Source organism: Betta splendens, chromosome 7 (assembly GCF_900634795.4).
Source record: "Betta splendens chromosome 7, fBetSpl5.4, whole genome shotgun sequence".
Classification (NCBI taxonomy): domain Eukaryota; kingdom Metazoa; phylum Chordata; class Actinopteri; order Anabantiformes; family Osphronemidae; genus Betta; species Betta splendens.
The window spans coordinates 5,250,595-5,270,155 of NC_040887.2; the positions used below are offsets into that span (position 1 = coordinate 5,250,595).

The window sequence follows — 19,561 nt, forward strand, 5'->3', positions numbered from 1 at the left end:
TGGCACCAGGAAACAAACACAAGCTTGTAACTGGAAGGCTGCTTTATTGGTAATAAAAAGGTTCGTGCTCAAATGAAGACAATCTTTCATATATTCTTACCAAGAGTCCAGTCAAGTGGTTGTGCAACACATCATGGTATTGTACTGTATAACCCTTTTTATCACGGTGTAAATGATAACAACAGTTTGAAAAGCACTTTTTAATTCTTCAGCAAAAAAGAAAGAACGCCCATAATAAACCATGCTAAAAAAAAGAACGAGTCCTATAATCCAATATCGATACAAAAATAAATTTCAGATGGAAACGGAAATATAGAAGAAATTAAACGGAAATATAGAAGGCAAGCTGCTTTTTCACAAGCCAAGTGGGTGACACACACAGCACTAAGAACAGGACATTTTCGAGTTAGCTGTTTTCTGTTAACATCACACACTGTTGAATATTAAGATGAGGTGGGGTGTCTGGATGATCGTCCGGCAGTATTTCTGACTCGACATCCCTGATTAATGTTGTGCTCACCTCCGAACCCCCCCTCCATGAACAGTTTGGAAACACGCTGTCTTGTCGTGTCGTCTCTTTTTTTTTCTTTATTTTTGATTTTCAGTGTGGCATTAACATCCAGATTCGCAGAAAAAGCAGAAAAAAGGCACATGCCATTGAGTGAAACACTAGAAACAATCGGTTCGAACGAAAGAAACTGTGACGATGATAAGCAGGTACGTGGATGTTCAGAATGCACGTGGAGCTGTAATGGCACTGGTGTGTGTGTGTGTGTGTGTGTGTGTGTGTGTGTGTGTGTGTGTGTGTGTGTGTGTGTGTGTGTGTGTGTGTGGTCATGGTTCTGACGATGTCCTGTACACTCAGTGAAGGTGAGCGATATGACAGCAGTGGGAAATGTGCTGGTAACATTACTCGTTCATTACGATCAGGCTACAATCCATGGCAAGCAGCTCCAGTAACATCGCATATGAGCTATTCCCCAACATAGAAGAGTGCTGGAAACAACCACTTTTAGACATCCACTGAACGTGTTGCACATAAATCAAATGTGACAAACAGTGTTCTCTGTTTTATGTATATACATATAGACATATATGTATACATGTATATATCTTTTGTATTATATAATATCTATATTTCATTCAATTTCCGTCAACAAAGTGAAAAGTGTCTCAAAAGATCCAAAAGGTAACAAATGTGACAAAGGGCATAGCTGGAAGCCATTCTATATTATTGTTATTATTCATTTTTTGATTATTAGTAGTAACATTTTTAAAATTCCATATTTACAAAAAAACACAACAAAGCATGCTGATAAAATAAAATAATATAATACAATATTTATAGTTTCTCTCAAAAAGTTCATTCTTTTTCAGCAATTGTGCCATTTACATCATAGCCTGCACTGTACATATATGTTTTTGTGTTTTCTTTTTTGATTTTTTATTTCCTTTTCGTTTTTCACGTGTGTGAATGAGTCATTCTAAAACGTTACATCCAAGATGAACACGGGTTTTGTCGAATGGCGTTACTCACTCCTCCGGCGGTTCTCGTTGGGAATGTATTTGGTTTCAGTGTGCAGCAGCCAAACTGATTCGGAGACCTCAAATTTGTAAACAGACCTCGGTTTTTCTTACAGACAGGGGGTTCTGAAACAGGCAGTGTTAAACACACCAAAATGGCATCAGTGGTGTGACAGTGGAGGCTAGATTTGAGTCCAGACATCCGCTTAGAAATAGGACCGTCACTCCTGTGTAGAAAACAAATGGCAGGAACACCTAAACAGGCAGCTGTGTCTCGTATACCACTGAACAAAGCCTCAGCTTTTTTTTTTATGAAAAACACCCACAAAGCTTATTATACAACATAGTTGTGTCGATGTGAGGCCTGCTGATGTTTTATCTAGGCAAGTGTTAGGTTTCTGACTCTTTCTGATTATTTTCAAAGCAGGTGAACGCGATTGAATGCATGGAGAGCTGTAAATGACGATGGTGTGAGCCTGGGTCCAACACCACACAGTGTTCAAGAGGTCCCACAGAAGCACAATGATACACTGACAAACATGGGCCTTTCAGCACGCGGACTCAGACCACAACACTACTCTCTTCTCCGGCTTTTGCCTTTCTCTTATTCCTATGGCAGTCAGTCTAAAACGCTGAAGGAAGAGGTCCTATCTATTTGTTGGTCCGCTTTTGGTTTTGTAATTTATCCTCCGACCACCTCTGACATCGCACAAAGTCCTTTTTTTGTTCAACAGTCCCAAATGCAAGCCCTTCACGGCCGCCCAGCCTCCACGCATGCTAGGCACGACAAGGCATGTCTTTGTGATAACTCTCCACTAACTCGGTGCCGCTGATCAAAGCTTGACTGCATCGAGGACATCAGAGACGGCTTTTTTGTCTAAAGCTAGCAACTCAAATTGTCTGAAAAGCACGGTCTGCAGTAAGACATCACCGAAAGGGACACATTGAAATGAAGAACCTGTAAATCTACTAATCAGTGCATGCACCTACATGCGCTTTTCTGTCGGCCACTTCCCTGACTCTAATCTAAATTCCCATTGTGTCCCTTTTCCAAGTCCTTGGCATGAAACCTCCCCTGCTCCCAGTGCCATAGCAGGGACCACAGTTGTGTACGGAAAGTGACTGCACAATGGATGTAAGTAAACAAAGAGATGCGAGCCCTAAATTGTCTTTAGGACTACTGACACAGCCTCCAAGTCTCGACACCCTCAACATGAGGACATTCTTTACCCTAATGCTCACACACGCCACACTCAGATCACTAGGAACATTCAGAGCAGCAAAAAATCCCTCCTTTCCAGCTCGAGTTGTTGCATTCCCCAAATATTCTCCACGTCAGTACCTAAAATCAGAATTCCCCATTTATAGTTATTGTAATTACCCCAGTGGATGGCTTCAAACGTACAGTCGACCTACTGCAGTGGTCTGAGAATTTGTGTCTTGTGGACTATGATTACTCATGCATGATTCCTGATCAAAGCATGCCTTCATGCAAGTCAACTGTATGCATTGAACGAGCACAATAATTATTATTTATCTGGAACTCGCCCCGGAGCGAGTGTCCTCTTGCCCGAGTCACAGCCATGACTAGGGACCCCTGCCCGGTCAGTGTGAGAGCCCACATAGAAAACGTCTTTTTCAATGTCAGGTTAACAAAGAGGAAATGAGAGGACTAGTGGCATGGGCTAAATGTTGTCTTTTTTTGCTGCTCAAATAAAAATGCAAGTATACTCAGCACAAACGAACAAAAGACCTCCATCTACAGCTCTGGGTTTCCCCTTCCCTCGCTAGTGTTCCTTCCTAGCTAAACTTGCTCGGTTGATTATTGTTTCCTCGATGAAGATGGTAAACTCAGCGTTACAGACCCGCCTTTAGACTGCTGACACAGTTCTAGTGGGAGCTGTAAGATCCAGTCCCGGTGCACTGGAGGCCTGCTGTACCGGGTCCACACCTGGTGGTGGCAGGGATTTTGCAAATCTCCAATAATCTAGCGGAGATTTTCTGTGCCATGGCGGTTGGTCCCCAAAGAAACGTGTCACTGGCCAGCACATCATGAGTCACTGTTCTTGTTTTTTTCTATGAACTTGGTCACTATGCAGCAAATGTTCCACGGTAAACTGATTGTGTTTGGTTCAGCTGTCTTTGATGACATAAGAAACCACACTGCCTCAGTAATATTTGAGTCTGTAAACATTTTTTTTTGTTTGTTTTGTTGTTTTTTTTCTTACTTGCAAATGATCACTTTTTCTACATTTGTTGGGTTTGGGCTCAGAGTCTCCTCTCGCTGTGTTTTATAGGACTTGTCGAGTCTCTGAACTCTAACACTTGGATTCCCACTCGTCTTTTTGGTTTTTATCCTTCTCTTTCCTGGCCCACTCCTCCTTGTTGTCGTCCTGCTTCTCTTTGTCGGGTTTGGTCACGCTGTCGTACGAGGGGAGAGAGGCGGTGGACGGCGTGCTCTCCTTCTTCTCCTGGTTGGTCTCGCCGTTCTCCAGCTTGTTGTTAGTGAAGGTGTGGCGCTTGAAGATGATGCCTCGCCTGATGAGGTGAGCGCGGTAGGCGTTCTGGATAATTCGAGCCGACACGTCCTCCTGTTTGCGGCGGAGGGTCGTGGTGATGGGCTCGTACGACACCTTGGAGGGGTTGGCCGCCACAAAGCGCTCCTCCATCTGCTGCCTCAGCATGTCCAACTCGCCGCTGTCACCCAGCACGCGCTTTGTGAAGGCAAACAGGATGTCCAGGCAGTGAATGCGATCGCCACTCACCATAGGCATGTCCATGGCAATAAGTTCTATAGTATTGGGCTTTGGCACGCGAAGTGGGTGCTCCAGTGCATCGGCAAAGTCAGGCAGCTTGGCAAATGTGATAAACTGAGAGGCAGTGGGGTCAAACTTTTCCCAGATCTCATAGAAGGTCTCAAAGTCGTCCTCACTGAGGGGATCCGCACTCTCCTCTGTGGCCACACTGAAGTTCTCAAGGATAATGGCAATGTACATGTTCACTACAATCAGGAAAGAAATGATGATGTACATGACAAAAAAGAAGATTCCCACCGAGGGATTACCACAGTCACCCTTCACCGACGTTCCAGGGTTCTCCAGGTTGGGATTGCAGTCCGGTGGGTAGTTGAGGATCGGCAGTAGCAGGCCATCCCAGCCGGCCGACGTGGTGATCATGAACAGGATGATCATGCTGTTCCCAAATGTCTCGAAGTTGTACAGGTCGTCGATCCCAGCTCCGTGTTTGACGTAGCCAAAGTTAGACATGCCGAAGATGGAGAAGATGAACATGACCAGGAAGAGCAGCAGGCCGATGTTGAACAGGGCTGGCAGTGACATCATCAGTGCAAACAGTAATGTCCGGATGCCTTTGGCGCCTTTGATCAGACGCAGGATGCGGCCGATACGAGCCAATCGGATCACCCTAAACAGGGTCGGTGATACAAAGTATTTCTCAATAATGTCAGCCAAGAACATACCTGAAGAGAAGAAAATGGGAGAGAAGGAGAGAGATTCATTACAATACAATAAACCTCTACAGGTCACCACTCACTGCTAAACTCCACCGTGACTCACCAACAATAGACAGGATGACCACCACCACATCAAAGATGTTCCAACCATTGGTGAAGTAATAATGGCGGAGAGCAAAGAGTTTCAACAAGAACTCTGTGGTGAAGACTACAATGAAGATGAAGTTGACCCAGTAGAGAACCATCTCTGTTTCATCAGACTGGTCGTCGGTTTCCACCATCATTGTGACCATGTTGAGGCAGATGAGAATCATGATGGAGATGTCAAAAACCTGCTGAGTCACAAAGTCAAACACCATGCCCTGGATCTTGTTCTACGAGGAGAAAGACAACAGAGTTAACAGAGGTCTGGTGTGTAGTGTTCATAACAAACAGCAAAGTCACAACAGGACGTACTGTTGGTCGGGGAATAGGTTTCTGAGGCTTTTTGGACCCCAGCTTTTTCATGGCATTGTAGTACTTCTTCTGCTCCTCAGTCATGAAGATGTCCTGGCCTCCAAAGTAAAGGGAGAAACATGGATTTGGTTACAACCACATTCTAGCATTGGAATATCGAGACACAAAGGGCAAAACAGAGGATTTGGGAGAAAAGTCTTATCTTTTTCTTCTGCTGGTTGAAGTTGTCGATGATCACACCAATGAAGAGGTTGAGGGTGAAGAAGGATCCAAAGATGATGAAAACCACAAAGTATATGTACATGTAGATGTTGACTTCGTAAGCAGGCTGGTCTTCAACCTTGAAGGGAAACGCAATGTTGTCGTCAAATTTATTAGCACAATGACGCATATGTGACCGCTACAATCTTTACTGAGGATCGATGTACGTACCGCTCTGGAATCCACAGCGGCATACATAATGTCCATCCAGCCTTTGAATGTGGCCTTTTGAAAGAGATACACAACTAAATACATTTCCAAACACAAGGGAAGTAATATCAATGAATCCAAAAATGAAATCAAAGGATACTCAAACTCAAACTGAATGTGATACATGTCCTGTGGTACAGTACACCTTGTGCATGTGAACATAAAACACAGGGACACGGAGAAACATACGAATACAAGCAATGAATATGAGCAACATGGCTTTAGAGTACTGTGCGTACAATGCGAGACCTTCAGGTGATGCACAGAAAGCAGAAAAGAGAAACGCTCACAGGAACCTGAGATGTTACAGTAGCATGAAACAAAAGATGGCGTTACACAGAAGAGCCGGAGGGACACTCTCACCACTTGCAGCAAGGCCAGGTAGCCAGCGCCCACGTTGTCGAAGTTGATCTTGACGTTCTTCCACCTGACCTCAGTATAGTTCTGATTGATGAGGGCCTCGCACTGGGACCTGTTGTTGACCACGTCGACTTCAAAATACTCCTCTGACGTCTCATTGAAACAGTAGTAGTACTTGCCCGCAAACATGTTGACCCCCATGATACTGAAAATCAGCCAAAAGATGAGGCAAACCAGCAACACATTCATAATGGAAGGGATGGCTCCCACCAAGGCGTTGACTACCACCTAGACCGGACCAGGGAACACAGGACATGACAGTGTGAGAACCAGGAAACGAAGGCAGCTTAGTCAACCCCCTCTAACCAGACACTGCATACTGTTATGGCGTCACACTTTCTGATACTGATGGAGAAGCTGCCATTTATTTATATAACGATTTGCCAAAATATGGGCTCTGCCTGCTGCTGTGATGTGCTGCACATACGGGATTGTAGGGAATCGATGGGAGGGAGACTGGTTCAGTCCTGTTCTAATTAGAGCGGCAGCGATTTGCCTGAGATGCTCTTTGATCTGTCGACTCAGCTACGACAGCTTAAGGGCACATATGGAGCACACACAGGCACTTGCATGTATACTTAGGCATCACTTTATAAAGTCTCTAAGGATTGTATCTTCATAATGTAAATTATAAAATGAATCATTTTATTGTACAGAGTATGGCCAGAGTATTAGAACTTAATGGTTACAGTTATGGTGCAGCAACTCTTTAAGTCCCCTTAATGTAAACGACACTAAGTCCTCCTTCAGATTCAGGTCATATCTAGTTAACAAGAAATGAAAACAGTAGTAGGTGATGGATTTGTTTATAGATAAAGATAAATTATCAAACCCATAACACATGACAGATATTCATAGTGTCACTGGTGTGTTATCCAGTGGAAATTGATAGTGTTGATAAGACAATTTGACGAAAAAGTTAAGCTTTAGGTCTGAATACACTTTTAAATGCTTGACTTTCCCTATTAAACCTAAAGTACCTAAACCCAAGCATTGCATATTTGTATTTTTCTCAAAGCCTCAGCTTAAATATATATTTATGTACATTACAAGTGTTTGCCATACCACTATGAAGTGTCAGCTATAACCACCCCAACATTAGACAGTCAAAATGAGCAAGTTTGCTGAATGTTTTACATAATTAGCCCAAGTCAAACAACATAACACTGCAGCAGTGTTGAACTAAATAAATGAAAGCAGAACCCCCCCACCCACCAAAGACTAGTCCTGCCAAGCAGTCCAATGGGATTTCCTGCATATCTATCGTAGCGAGTAATAAGCTCAGCACATAGTGAACCGCTCACTACCAGTGTTAGGCAGGCCGACCAGCAGCTCTCAGGCAGACAGCTGAGCATGCATGTCTTTTGCAGACTTGTTTTGTGGAGCCATATTCCCTCCTCTTTGCAGACAGACAGGGAGCAGCCCTAGAGCAGGGATCCCTCGGCGTGTGCAAACCCCCACAGGTGGACTTGTGCAAAATCACAAATTTGACAGGTGTTAAAGGCTAAAGGATATGTTTCTAAAACAATAACCAAGTCTCATCCGCACAGCGGTGGCATTGCACTCGCTGAGAGAACGGCTCTTTTAGAGCTACTCATCCAAAAAAAAAAAGAAATTCAGCGCTTGTTAAAATAATTTGGCCGTTTGGGAAGCGTTCTCGCAAAGAGGGAAAATGGCTTTCAAAAATGCATAATGTGCATCGGCAGTTATTGTACATGCGTGTTACATGGCATTGTGCAATCCCAACAACCGCTCAACTCAATATATAAATAAATAGAGAAACGTGTGGATAGAGAGATACTGTCGGATTCTAGAACTCACACCGGTCAAACAGCTGTTTACGCTAAAAACCTCTTTGTTCCACATAGTATATTCTGGTTTGTTTACAGTAAAGACAATGTGTTGACCTTGAATAGCTGGTATAGCCTAAATTACAAGATAACTTCTAAAACTACAATGACTGGCTGTAGAATGCCTTGCTAGAAGAACATCTAGGACCAAAGCATTACAAGGACGAGCAAACTACAAAATCAGAGCAGCCTTTACTCATTGCATGTTAAGCAGTGCAACGTGTACTTAAGCTCCGTTGGCATTGCATCATTTACTCAGGGATGTGTGAGTTATCACCTATCTAACTCTCTAGAATCTCTTTAGATGTCATCTCTCCATTCATTTACTTCAATATTCATTTATTTATTGTTTTCAACTCGAATTTTCCATTTTCAGTTCAAACAAAATGGTATTTTATTTGAAGACCATAGAGATTATAGTAAGAATTGATACAGCAGGATCTAATTCCTGTGTTTCCTGTTTAGTTATTAACCTTTACTGGGCCTGCCTCACTTTTTACTAGACTCACCCAGTAAATTAGTTTGTTCATAGGGGCACTGCTATTTCATAAATGCACAATTTAAGCAAATGTGAGAACCCCAAAAATGACATAATCTTATTTACAGAATCCCCAAATTAACTGAAGAATTTTATAGAACCATTCACAACATCCATAAAGCTTATCCAGGGCCTAAAGGCGCTGATGTCTGCTCATGTGCAATGGCATCACATTTTAGTCACTGGATATCTGGTATGAATGAGACTTTACTGTGAATCAGATTTGAGGGATAATCAATCCACCTAAAGAATCGTTACACAGGTCGCCTTCGCTTACTGCTCTGTCATTTTTGGGACGTACGAACGAGGAGCCACACGTTGTCTGTCTGAGGTTGAAAGTGTTGTCTGAACATTGTAGTGCTTGTCAAAGTATGGGCCACCACCCACCCAGACCTAGAGTTTAACTGGGCCCTTTGTTGCCTCCCAGTTTTCACTTCCTGTGGGAGTGGAAGGCAACAGGAAGCCAGCGCTACAATATGCCGTGCCAGACATGACAGCAGTAATGTCTTGTGTGAAATGGCAGACTAGCATATTTGCTAAGCTTCTGCCTGCATTCCCTAAGGAAGTCATTAAAAATCATGATAAGGATAATAAGTGCTGGGAAATTTACAGTAATAAGCCGCAACCAGACAGGCTTTCAGCAGGTCACTCAGTCAGATGGTACAACCCAAGGTGCTGGTACTGGCAGAAGCTTAACAAATACTTTCCTCCCAAAGCCACAACTCAAGAAGTTTGTGGTTTCTGTCTCAGTCCCTGATGCAGAAATATCCTGGACAAGCAGGAGAGAGTGTGGTGACCCTCCAGCGGTCTGGCCCAGCAGAACCGGGTCGAAGTGGAGTGAGTAGTGGAGGAATAAGGGGTTGGGGTGGGTGCTGCACAGTGCTGCACATGTGGGGCTGGGGAGGAGAGGGTGGGGGTGGAGTGGGGGGCGAACTGAGGTGAAGAGAAGAAGCTCAAACTAGAAGACAAGGCAACCAGTCCAAGAATACTGAGAGGTACAGTAAGAGAGAATGAGATCATGAGAGATAAAGGGACAGAAAGTGAAAGAGACAGGAGGGACTACGGGTGACAACAACCAGGTGCAACCTATCGCTAACGCCAGTCAGAGGCCACCAATCAGATCCGTGTATTTTGGGACAGGACGGCTGAAGCAACCAGGAAGTGACCTCGGCCCTCACTCTTTTTTGACAAATAAGGCCTATTCCTCCGATAGGTTGTTTGGCAGCCGCCCTGCATGGCGTGACTGGTCAGGCAAGAGGCTTTGGTTCCCTGCAGCTCCCCGGTTCCTGCTGGTTGTTCTCGATGCCAAATGCATTGAGGGATGGTGTGAGCTTGGGGGGGGGGGTATGGGAGAAGGGAGGGGGCATGTGGAGGGGAGGGGGGTTCTCAATTAAAAGCAGTGGTTGAAAATCAGGCCAAATGGACAGCTAATTGTTGACTTGAATGCTCTATGAGATGGTGCGATGTGATTTTGGTTAGCTGGGACCAATTTGACATTCATTCTGGCCAATCAGGAAGAAACTAAGTAAGATGAGGTCATCAGAATTTCTAGTTTGTCACTTATGTGATGAGGCAGCTTTGTGAATGATACTTCTTTTACACTTTGGTTATTATATTTAATCAAATTAATTGATTTTGTTTCATAAATTCAATTGAAATGCATGTTGTCCTGCTGGCAACGTAACTTCACCGTTACTTTACTCAGTCTCCCAGCTGCATCATGACTTGTCCTTTGGCTCTAACAAAGGCATGGTACAGGACTGCGCATGAAAAGGTGACTTCTTGGCTTTCATTTTCAGGTTTTAGAAACAATCCCCCAATATTTTGGAGTATTTCTTTGCCTTCTTAGATTTTTTTTTAGATCAGTTCTAGCATGCTTTAAACTGTTGAATGGGCATGCGGAAGGATCAGCTGCTTAGCTTTGGATCTTACCCTCATCCCTTCAAAACGTGACAAGGCTCTGAGGGGTCTCAAGGCCCTTAGTGTCCTGAGTGATTTAATGGGCCCTAGATCGGAGTAGCCCAGCGCATTAGCTACAAGGCTGACTATAGACACCTACACAAAAACAGAGAAGCAAAAGAGGTTCCAAACTGTTAGACGTGAGAATATTCACTAGGGAAGAGAGACGGCCCTGGCATAGGCGGAGAGTTTCTTAACATACACACATAAATCTATGCATGTATATGCATGTATAACATGGCATTTATACATGTAAATACACTGAGAGAGAAGGTCAATGTTTAGTATAGGTTTTATGTGCGTAGTATTTTTTAGTAGCAGAAAGCCATAGGGATTGTTTGTCTGTTATTTTGGGGCACTTGACGAGATGTGAAAAGTCCTTTGTACCTGCAAAGAAATTGGTGGTTGAGAGAGAAAGAGAGGAGATAGAACAATACAGTAAGACTCAAATAGAGGGTAAATTAGGCAGAAACGAGTGCTACATGATTTAGTTCAGATACAAGCGAAAGGACTGGGAGCGGAAGAGGAGTTGGGGAAGGAGGGAAGGAGAAAGGTTACCCTGTAGAAGCTGATAAAAACCCAACAGACTTAGAGCCTTACCCTTGCCCCTCTAACATTGTCTCTCCATGTCGCTCTCGGGCTGAGGCATTAAATCCCATATAATTTAAGACAGACAAACTAACGGAACCTACAAGAAAGAATACAAGTAAAACATGTACAAATGTGTCATTTTGCCATTTTCATTGTCACACAGCATTTACAGAAGAAGTCAAGTAGGAGAGTCACAGTCACATGAACCACGCACAACAAAAGAGGGATGGAGGTTAAGGGCAGACCGAATATAGTTATTAGCACTGGATGGCACTGAAAGGACAAAAATACACAAAGTACAGTCGAGTTACACACAGTTAACAATGATTAACAATAACAGAACACGACTTCAAAGAAACTGGTGCAGCCCCGCTCCCATCCGCTAGCAGCTACCGAGCCAAAGACTGTCTCACGGCGCGCTGTTGTGGGTTAAAACACCCACTAAAGCAGTCATTTTAACAGACATTAGCTCTACTGATATCAGTAATGGAGCTATGTAAATTCAGACCAAGGGGGTTGGGATGGGGTGAAACCACACGGTTACATTTGCAGTATTGCATTACCAGTGGAGAAAATGGAGGAAGTGTGGTCAATGGCCTCCACTAATGGTCTTTGAGAAGTGGTAAGTAGAGGGAAAATGGCAGTAACCTGATGTGTGTTGAGGAAGCCACAGGGATGTTTTGTATAGTATTCTTTGGCTGAATGCATATAATCCAAGAGAAGACGCGAGGTTAGATTTAACTTGGATTTAAAGGCAAAATACACCAGTCGAACATTACCCTCTGGTCTTTTATTTATTTTGCCCTCAGACTCTAATTGACCTGGTCTAAATGCTGGAGGGACTGAAACAGGGCTTGTACCAGTTCCTTACAAATAAGGAAAAATATCAACAGTGAACACATGTGAAAGCACCTCCAACCAGCCACCGACACCAACTGGTCAAACTCACCGCAAGAAGTACACAACATCTAAAGCTTACCAAGGTAACGGAGGGAGGTTTGAAACAGGCAAAATCTTCATTTTGACTGGCGCCTTCGTCAACACAAGACTAGAATGAATAAGCATTTCAACCATTTCAGAGTGGAGTCCGTCAAAACCCACGGGAAACAGAAGGAAACATGTCAGAATGGATTCAGACTACATCTCCTTGTCCTAAACGTTCAAACATCAGGACCTTTGAGATTCTGGTGGGATTTCTACAAACTGGTAGTATTTGGCAAAGAGCCCGTTATAATCAATTCATTGCGTCTCACATCTGTTAGCAGCGTTCATGTTAGCTGGCAGGGACACAGTAAAATAAAGATTTTGCCTTGATCTACACTACGGTGTTTGGGGTAATCGTCACCTTCAGCCTGACCCCTTGGAGAGCCCCCCTTTGGGGTGCCTGGCCTCTGGCCCCCTGCTGGGCCAGCTGTGCAGTAGCAGCCTCAGAGCTTCAGCGTCCTTCTCACAGAGTTCTGCAAGGTAAGGCCAATGACATCTGGGGCTGTGATCCCATGATGACGACAGCACAAATCAAACAGAAATAAAAAAGAACAAAACACAAACAAAACAATGATAATAATCTGAGTGAAAAAGAAAAGTGAGTGAACTATGACCCCTTTAAGCTCATGCTCATCCACTTGGGTGCCACTACTTGATGGCGTAGCTAAATTGCATTGCTAATTTAAAAGCCACATGAATTCAAATTATTAAAACTATTACTTGAACCATTTTTAAGTAGGTTTGAATTTATATTATATATAATAATTTGTATAAAGTGAAAATTTCCAAGGGATGAAAAGTTGGTAACAAGCTGATACTGTTTGACTTTATTATCTAATCTGGTTTTCCAATGCTCTTTTTTTGCCCCTGACATTATTACAATGACACAAATCAAATGAATAAGAAAAATATAGAAGTAACACAAAACATGAAGAGGAACACACTCACACATTCAGAGGAAATCACAGGCCGGTCTAATGATGGTGCCCCCCCCTGTCTGAGTCCATGGCAATGGTGTCACCCCACAACACAGGACAGCAGAAGCACACTCAGGTCACAACACAACCCAGACTCGTCAAACACTTGGGGTTTTTTTTGGAGGGGGAGCGCTAGTGAAGACCAAAACTTACCGCTGGCCGCCTGTCACCCACCATCATTACATCTCAGCACAATATCACCACATTCCTGAGGTTACACTTTCAGAAGGGAACGAAAGGACAGTTGGGAAAGAGGGAAGGAAGAGGGATTTTGGGAACAAAGTCACAACTTGGGAAAACATAGCGTCCTGCACTGTCCCAAGTGTTGGGCCTGGACAACATACAGTACCTACAGAGAGGGAGTCTAACAATAACCAGAACCAGTGCAGTGTGGTATGACTGGACTCAGTGATACAGACCTGTGTGTGTTTATATATGTGATTTTTGGTTATAGTATCTGAATTGTATACATGTATTGAGCTTGCTGTGTTTGCTGCAGGTCATCTGGATTGTAATCAGTGAACATGGCAACCTCTGGTCAATGATGGGAGTCCATTCACGGGTATTGGCTGAGGTGTTGGACACTGCGGAGAGGTGATTAATTCAAGGAGAAAGCCAGAAACCAGGGAAATTCTTATTCTGTCCTTAAAGTCAATATACTGTATATGAAATTCACCATGAAACATGTTTTCCCCACGCTAAAGTCTGTTGTTGGAATCTTTAATAGATGTCTCACAATTTAGCTGGCTACATCAGGTTGATGTAGGTAAGTCAGTAATGAGCACATGGTGTTTTTACACCGTGTAACTGCAAAAGAATGAAGAATTATCCCTGTTCTGGTCTTTCAGACTTGACTGACACGAGGAGCAGAGAAGAACATAGAGAGAGAGGACAAAGGCACGTATCCAACATCTTACAGGTCAGAGACAAAGGCAGAGACAGCTTCACCGAGACACATCTTCCACACGTACCAATGCTCTGAGCATGACTTGAATATGTTTCCATTTGTCTTCACGTACATGCTTAGATAGATTTTTATGCCATTCTGAATCATTTCCTATGACTTGAGTCAATCGGATTAGATACACAGTAAAGCGTTTCTTCTTTCTTTCTGCAAAACTAACTGTAAATATTCAAGCATCTCAGAGTGATCAACCAAACAATACAATGATTGCTGCTTCATGGAGTCACAGAAGACGACAAAGGCGTGTGTTGTGTGTGTACTGGATATGGACAGACTGCTGCAAAGTCCAAAACACTGTCCCCGACTCACGTTAGGAAATCAAATCAAACCGACACAAGCCTCGTCACCTCTGGCACCCCATTAAGCAGATCTTCAAATTCAAATCTGTCTTTTTTAACCTGATCCACACCCAACAGACGACAATATGTGCATGAACAGTAGCTCTAGTTTTGGGAGTACATGTGTATAAATAGTGTTAAACTTTCCTCCACCTTTCTGTGAAGAACAGATAGACGTTTATGTTTTATATTTAGTACTCCCCAGGTTAGAACCAATAAAATGTTCTAATTTACAGTAATGTTTAGATTTGTATGGACACATTAAAGCATTCAGAGCAGAAATTAGCTAATTTGGCTAATTAGACAACAGAAATTAGCATTAGCACTGATGTTTACTAGACTGTGTTGATGTTGAACCAGGGTGTGGCTGAGGACCGAGTCACTGCTCTAATCTGCATTAGTCTACACACAACGACAGAGGAAGAAAGAGCAGGACTTACATCCACAATGAAGAAGTCCAGCCAACACCAGGCATTGGTGAAGTACTTGACGAAACCGTAAGCGACCCATTTCAGCAACATCTCCAGGATGAAGATGTAGGTGAAGACTCTGTCGGCGTACTCCAAAATGATCCGAATGGTCTTCCTCTGCTCGATGTACACGTCTTCAAAGGCCTGTGGGAAAACGGGAGCGGCAGCACAAGGATGGCATCAGCGGACGCTGGACCCTGCTGATAAACTCTAGACAGCACCTCACTGAGAACCTACCAGAGCTCCACTACTTAGGAGGATCATGAAGATGATCAGGGTCTCAAACCAGTTGTGCTCCACGATCAGGTAGCAGGTCTTTCTCAGGAACCACCAGCTCTTCCCCCATCCCATAGTGATGTCAACGTCACAGCACTTATACTTGGCCACACAAGCTGAGGACACACAGGAGCAGGACATTCGATTCAGCGGCAGATTTCACATTCTTCGGTTTATAAAACATCTGGACACAATTTGAAGTCTGCATATAACTTTTTTTAGGATCTATGTTGTGAAGAGAAGGAAACAGGGGCCTCACCATCGGTCCAACATGACTCTGGCTCCATGTATTCCTCCACCGGCTCCACCACCACCACCTCCTCCACATCTGGTTTGATGTCTATAGTGCTGCCTTCCGACGAACTGGTGTCGTCCAGCTGCAGTAACGCAAACATATAAACACCACAGACGCAATGACTAACAAGCATGTGGGCTCCAAGGCGCAGTTAAAAAGTCAGGAAGTGTAAATATCAGGGTACTTTATTTCCAAACGGTGTTGGCTCCATCTCTAAATGGGGGAAAAGCTCAAGTATGATTTGCTCACAGAGCTTTTTCTCCATATTGAGATGGACACCACATCCCCCTGGAACATCACACATCATGCTCACGAAGTCTGAATTAGATTATCACATGGCAAATTATCCGGCCTGAAAGTTTTGTAAATGCATTTCATCAACAACATACGTTAGCATTTATTCATTTCTGCCACACTGGCTGCCTGCTCCAACCACTCCGGCCGTTTCTAATGAAGTTATATTAGTGTGTGAGTGGCCGGCCACACCCATAGACTTACTGTCCTGCCACAGGAAATTGCACGGCGTACGGAGCAGCTAACAACAAAACCAACAACACGTGGTTTAATGGAGAGGCACGTGTAATATTTCACACATATTTCATGAATGCGCTGACCTCTTTGCTGTTTTCAATGTCCGACTCGCTGCTGAAGTCCTCTGTGTTGAGGTTCTCAAAGTCAGACTCTCCCACGGCAATGGGCACGCACACCGTCAGGTTGGGGTTGTGGATGAACGACATGTGGTCCTCGTCGATCATGTACTTGCCCACGCTGCTGCCGATGCCGCTGGTGGTGCCGTTGCCGTTCTTGACGTAGTCCAGGTCGCGGTTGATGTCCACGCCCGTGTGATTGGCGATGCAGTTCAGCTTCTTGTCGTACATGTCGTCCAGGGGCTTCTGCTCGTCCTCCATCGGCGGCTTCCGCAGCAGGCTGGCCACCAGGATGCGCGCCTTCGCTTTGATCCACGCGATGCCCTTCTTGATGCGCATGACGGCGATCTGCAGGTTGTTGGGCTCGCCGTCGTCGTCCGTTGCCGCCAGGTTGTCGGCGCTGAAGGAGCTCAGCAGCAAGGCAAGGAACAGGTTCAGCACCTTCGGACACAGAGAGGAACCTGGAACTCAGCGCCTGTCCCCACATGTTTCACAGAAGAGGCCTGGAGCAGCAGCCTAGTGGAGACACTCACCACCAGGTTACCAATCACCATAACCATCATGAAGACGATGAGGCACATGGCCTGGCCCGCGACCTCCATGCAGTCCCACATGGTCTCGATCCACTCGCCGCACAGCACGCGGAACACGATCAGGAAGGAGTGGAAGAAGTCGTTCATGTGCCAGCGGGGCAGCTCGCAGTCCTGGTTGATCTTACACACGCAGTCCTTGTAGCTCTTCCCGAACAGCTGCATGCCGACCACGGCAAAGATGAAGACGATGATGGCGAGCACCAGGGTCAGGTTCCCCAGGGCTCCCACGGAGTTGCCGATGATCTTGATCAGCATGTTGAGGGTGGGCCACGACTTGGCCAGCTTAAAGACTCTCAGCTGACGTGGAGGAAAGAAAGAGGAAGTGGAATAAGATTTGGTCACGGCATTACTTCCTGTACTAACTAGGTGATTTATTCACAACAAATAAGCAGGTATTTGGTTCTAAACAACATTTAAAGAGTATAACTGGAAGCATTTACCAGACGGAACGACCGGAGCACAGACAGACCCTCAACGTCAGCCAGAGCCAACTCCACCAAACTCAGCGTCACTATGAACCCGTCGAAACAGTTCCAGGCCTCCTGGAAGTAGTAGTACGGATCCATGGCCACCAGCTTGAAAAGCATCTCCCCAGCGAAGATCCCTGTGAAAACCTGGCAGAGCGGAAAGAAATGTCAGCAAAACAGATCGACATGGTTCACAGGAGAAGCAAGAAAGTCACCAGGAAGGATCCCCTGAAACACTTCCCTGTACCGTGCTTCGACCTTTTACAAACGCCTCAGCCTGTCATTTCAATAGCAGTCATACTAATATACTAGTATTCTCAAAGACGCCACCATCCAGGTACCAGTTTAGAGCAACTTATCAAGCAAGCTGCAAAAAAAACACATTAATACAGACCTCCCGCCAGTCAGTGTCAAGCTGGTCCCTCTGTAGCAAACATGAGCTCCACTCAACCAGAGGAAGTGACAGAGTGAGTGACAGAGGGAGGAAGAAAGAGAACATGTGTGTGCGCGAAGACGCCTGTGAGAAACGCATGGACCCACGGAAGCAGCGGGGGGTCTGAGCACGTTCTCTCCCTTTCAGCTCGCAACCGGCAATGAAAGACCTGCCAATTACGGGCGCCAGAAATAGCGCCTCCCCGAGAGCCGCAGAGAAAGGGCTGAGGAGATCCTTCACAAGTGAACGGGATAAAAATAACGCGGCGAAAAGGCTGGCACTCACCAGATTGCCCACAGACAGCATGGCCTCGAATTCGGAGGTCATGGGGTAGTGCTCCATGGCCATGAAGAGCGTGTTGAGCACAATGCAGATGGTGATGGCTAAATCCACAAACGGGTCCATCACTATCAGGTTCACAATCTCCTTGATCTTAATCCAGGTGGGGCTGCACTCCCAGATCAGGAATGTGTTAGAAAACTTATACCAGCACGGCGGACACTTGCGCTGAGACTCTTCCAGTTCTGAAGACATAGTTTGGATCACACATCAAAACCCAACATAATGGCGTGCTGGAGCATACCGCATGCAATGGTATCAAATGATAGAGAAAATCGTATGCATTGTATGTATCTGGTACTGTTGGATATGCAAAGCAGATAAGCAGGAAATTCATGTCAAACTAATCAACCAATGAGAGCAGCCCTAGTTAAAGAATAATGAGAGCAGGTTAAAAAGCTGGGTTAAAGTGGCAGTACCCTCCACTAGTGTGTTGGTAATGACGCTCATGACACTGTTGGCCCGCTCTTTCCGCCCAAAGGAGGTATTGAGCTGGTCCACAGACACCATCAGGGAGCCCGACAGCTTCTTCTTCACCTCAACCTCAGTAGTCGGCTGTCAGGAGGAGAGGAAGAATCAAGCACCCATGGAGAGGACATGAACACCATCCCACATCACCAGCGGCAGCCGGCGGAGGGAAGTGCACAGCATTGGCAGGAGTCGGACGTAGAGGGTTCAGGTTGTTGGAGTTCGGCTCGGGGCATGTTTCATTCCTTTCTATGTGAATGCTGGTTTCAAGGAAGATGTGTGTATGCTGTAAACGCATGCATGTCTCAGCCAAAGTGGGAGCAGTGGTCCACGGCTACTTGACCTAATTGTGTTGGAATGTAATTAGCTCATCCCGATTAAATAATAAATGGATTGTGAGCTAGTGTGCAAGGAGAACTGCTTCTGCATCAAAGCATTTCGGCTACTGTCATGCAATAATGGAGGCTTTGCTGCCATTGCAATATAATCATTAGGTCATTTTACAAAATGTCTCCCAAATCTGGCCAGTTTTACTTGTTACTCAGAAACCGATGCTGCTGAATCTTTCTACTTTAAAACCATACAACTTATATTGCAACCGTCAAGTCAAGAGCATTGTAAAGAGATCACATGTAGGCAGGTAGTTCAGATCCATCCAGTTGTCATGCATGAGCATGCTCCAAGTCAAAGAGAAGGAGAGGAAATAACAGACACCATAGCCATCGTTGTACCTGTCTACGTCATGCTTGTTCCAATCTGGGTTCTAGAGCTACCATGCTAACTGGACATAGACAGGGCTAATTCTAATTCAACTAATGTTGACCAGGGAGAGTTTGGAATACAGAGAAAGGTAAAGACACACAAAGACAGCAGCCCTCCTTTGTGTCCTAAATGCTGTGTGTTACTCGTGTATCTATTCTAGGGCGGTATAGGAGACAAAAATGTTTGTGACTCTAAGGTTCTGGCCCCTCTGTCTCCTCCACCTTCTACTGTAGATCTACCCACACAGGACAGCAGAAGACTTGGGTG

At 44.8% G+C, this 19,561-nt stretch overlaps 1 protein-coding gene across 6 annotated transcripts in view; it reads right to left on the bottom strand.

Moving 5' to 3' along the window:
• Positions 1–24: 24 nt before the first annotated feature.
• Positions 25–19,561, bottom strand: part of scn8aa (sodium channel, voltage gated, type VIII, alpha subunit a) — a 34,222-nt gene continuing 14,685 nt past the window's right edge. For all 6 annotated transcript variants that reach the window (XM_029157573.3, XM_029157574.3, XM_029157577.3 and 3 more), the window contains 15 exons: positions 18,484–18,619; positions 18,011–18,249; positions 17,266–17,439; positions 16,766–17,122; positions 16,200–16,673; positions 15,550–15,667; positions 15,252–15,406; positions 14,985–15,158; positions 10,664–10,786; positions 6,287–6,571; positions 5,885–5,938; positions 5,655–5,792; positions 5,453–5,557; positions 5,100–5,370; positions 25–5,002 (listed from right to left, as the gene is read on the bottom strand). In XM_029157573.3, the coding sequence (XP_029013406.1) occupies positions 3,843–5,002; positions 5,100–5,370; positions 5,453–5,557; positions 5,655–5,792; positions 5,885–5,938; positions 6,287–6,571; positions 10,664–10,786; positions 14,985–15,158; positions 15,252–15,406; positions 15,550–15,667; positions 16,200–16,673; positions 16,766–17,122; positions 17,266–17,439; positions 18,011–18,249; positions 18,484–18,619 (3,963 nt within the window). In that variant the 3' untranslated portion in view covers positions 25–3,842. The remainder of the gene's footprint in view (positions 5,003–5,099; positions 5,371–5,452; positions 5,558–5,654; positions 5,793–5,884; positions 5,939–6,286; positions 6,572–10,663; positions 10,787–14,984; positions 15,159–15,251; positions 15,407–15,549; positions 15,668–16,199; positions 16,674–16,765; positions 17,123–17,265; positions 17,440–18,010; positions 18,250–18,483; positions 18,620–19,561) is intronic.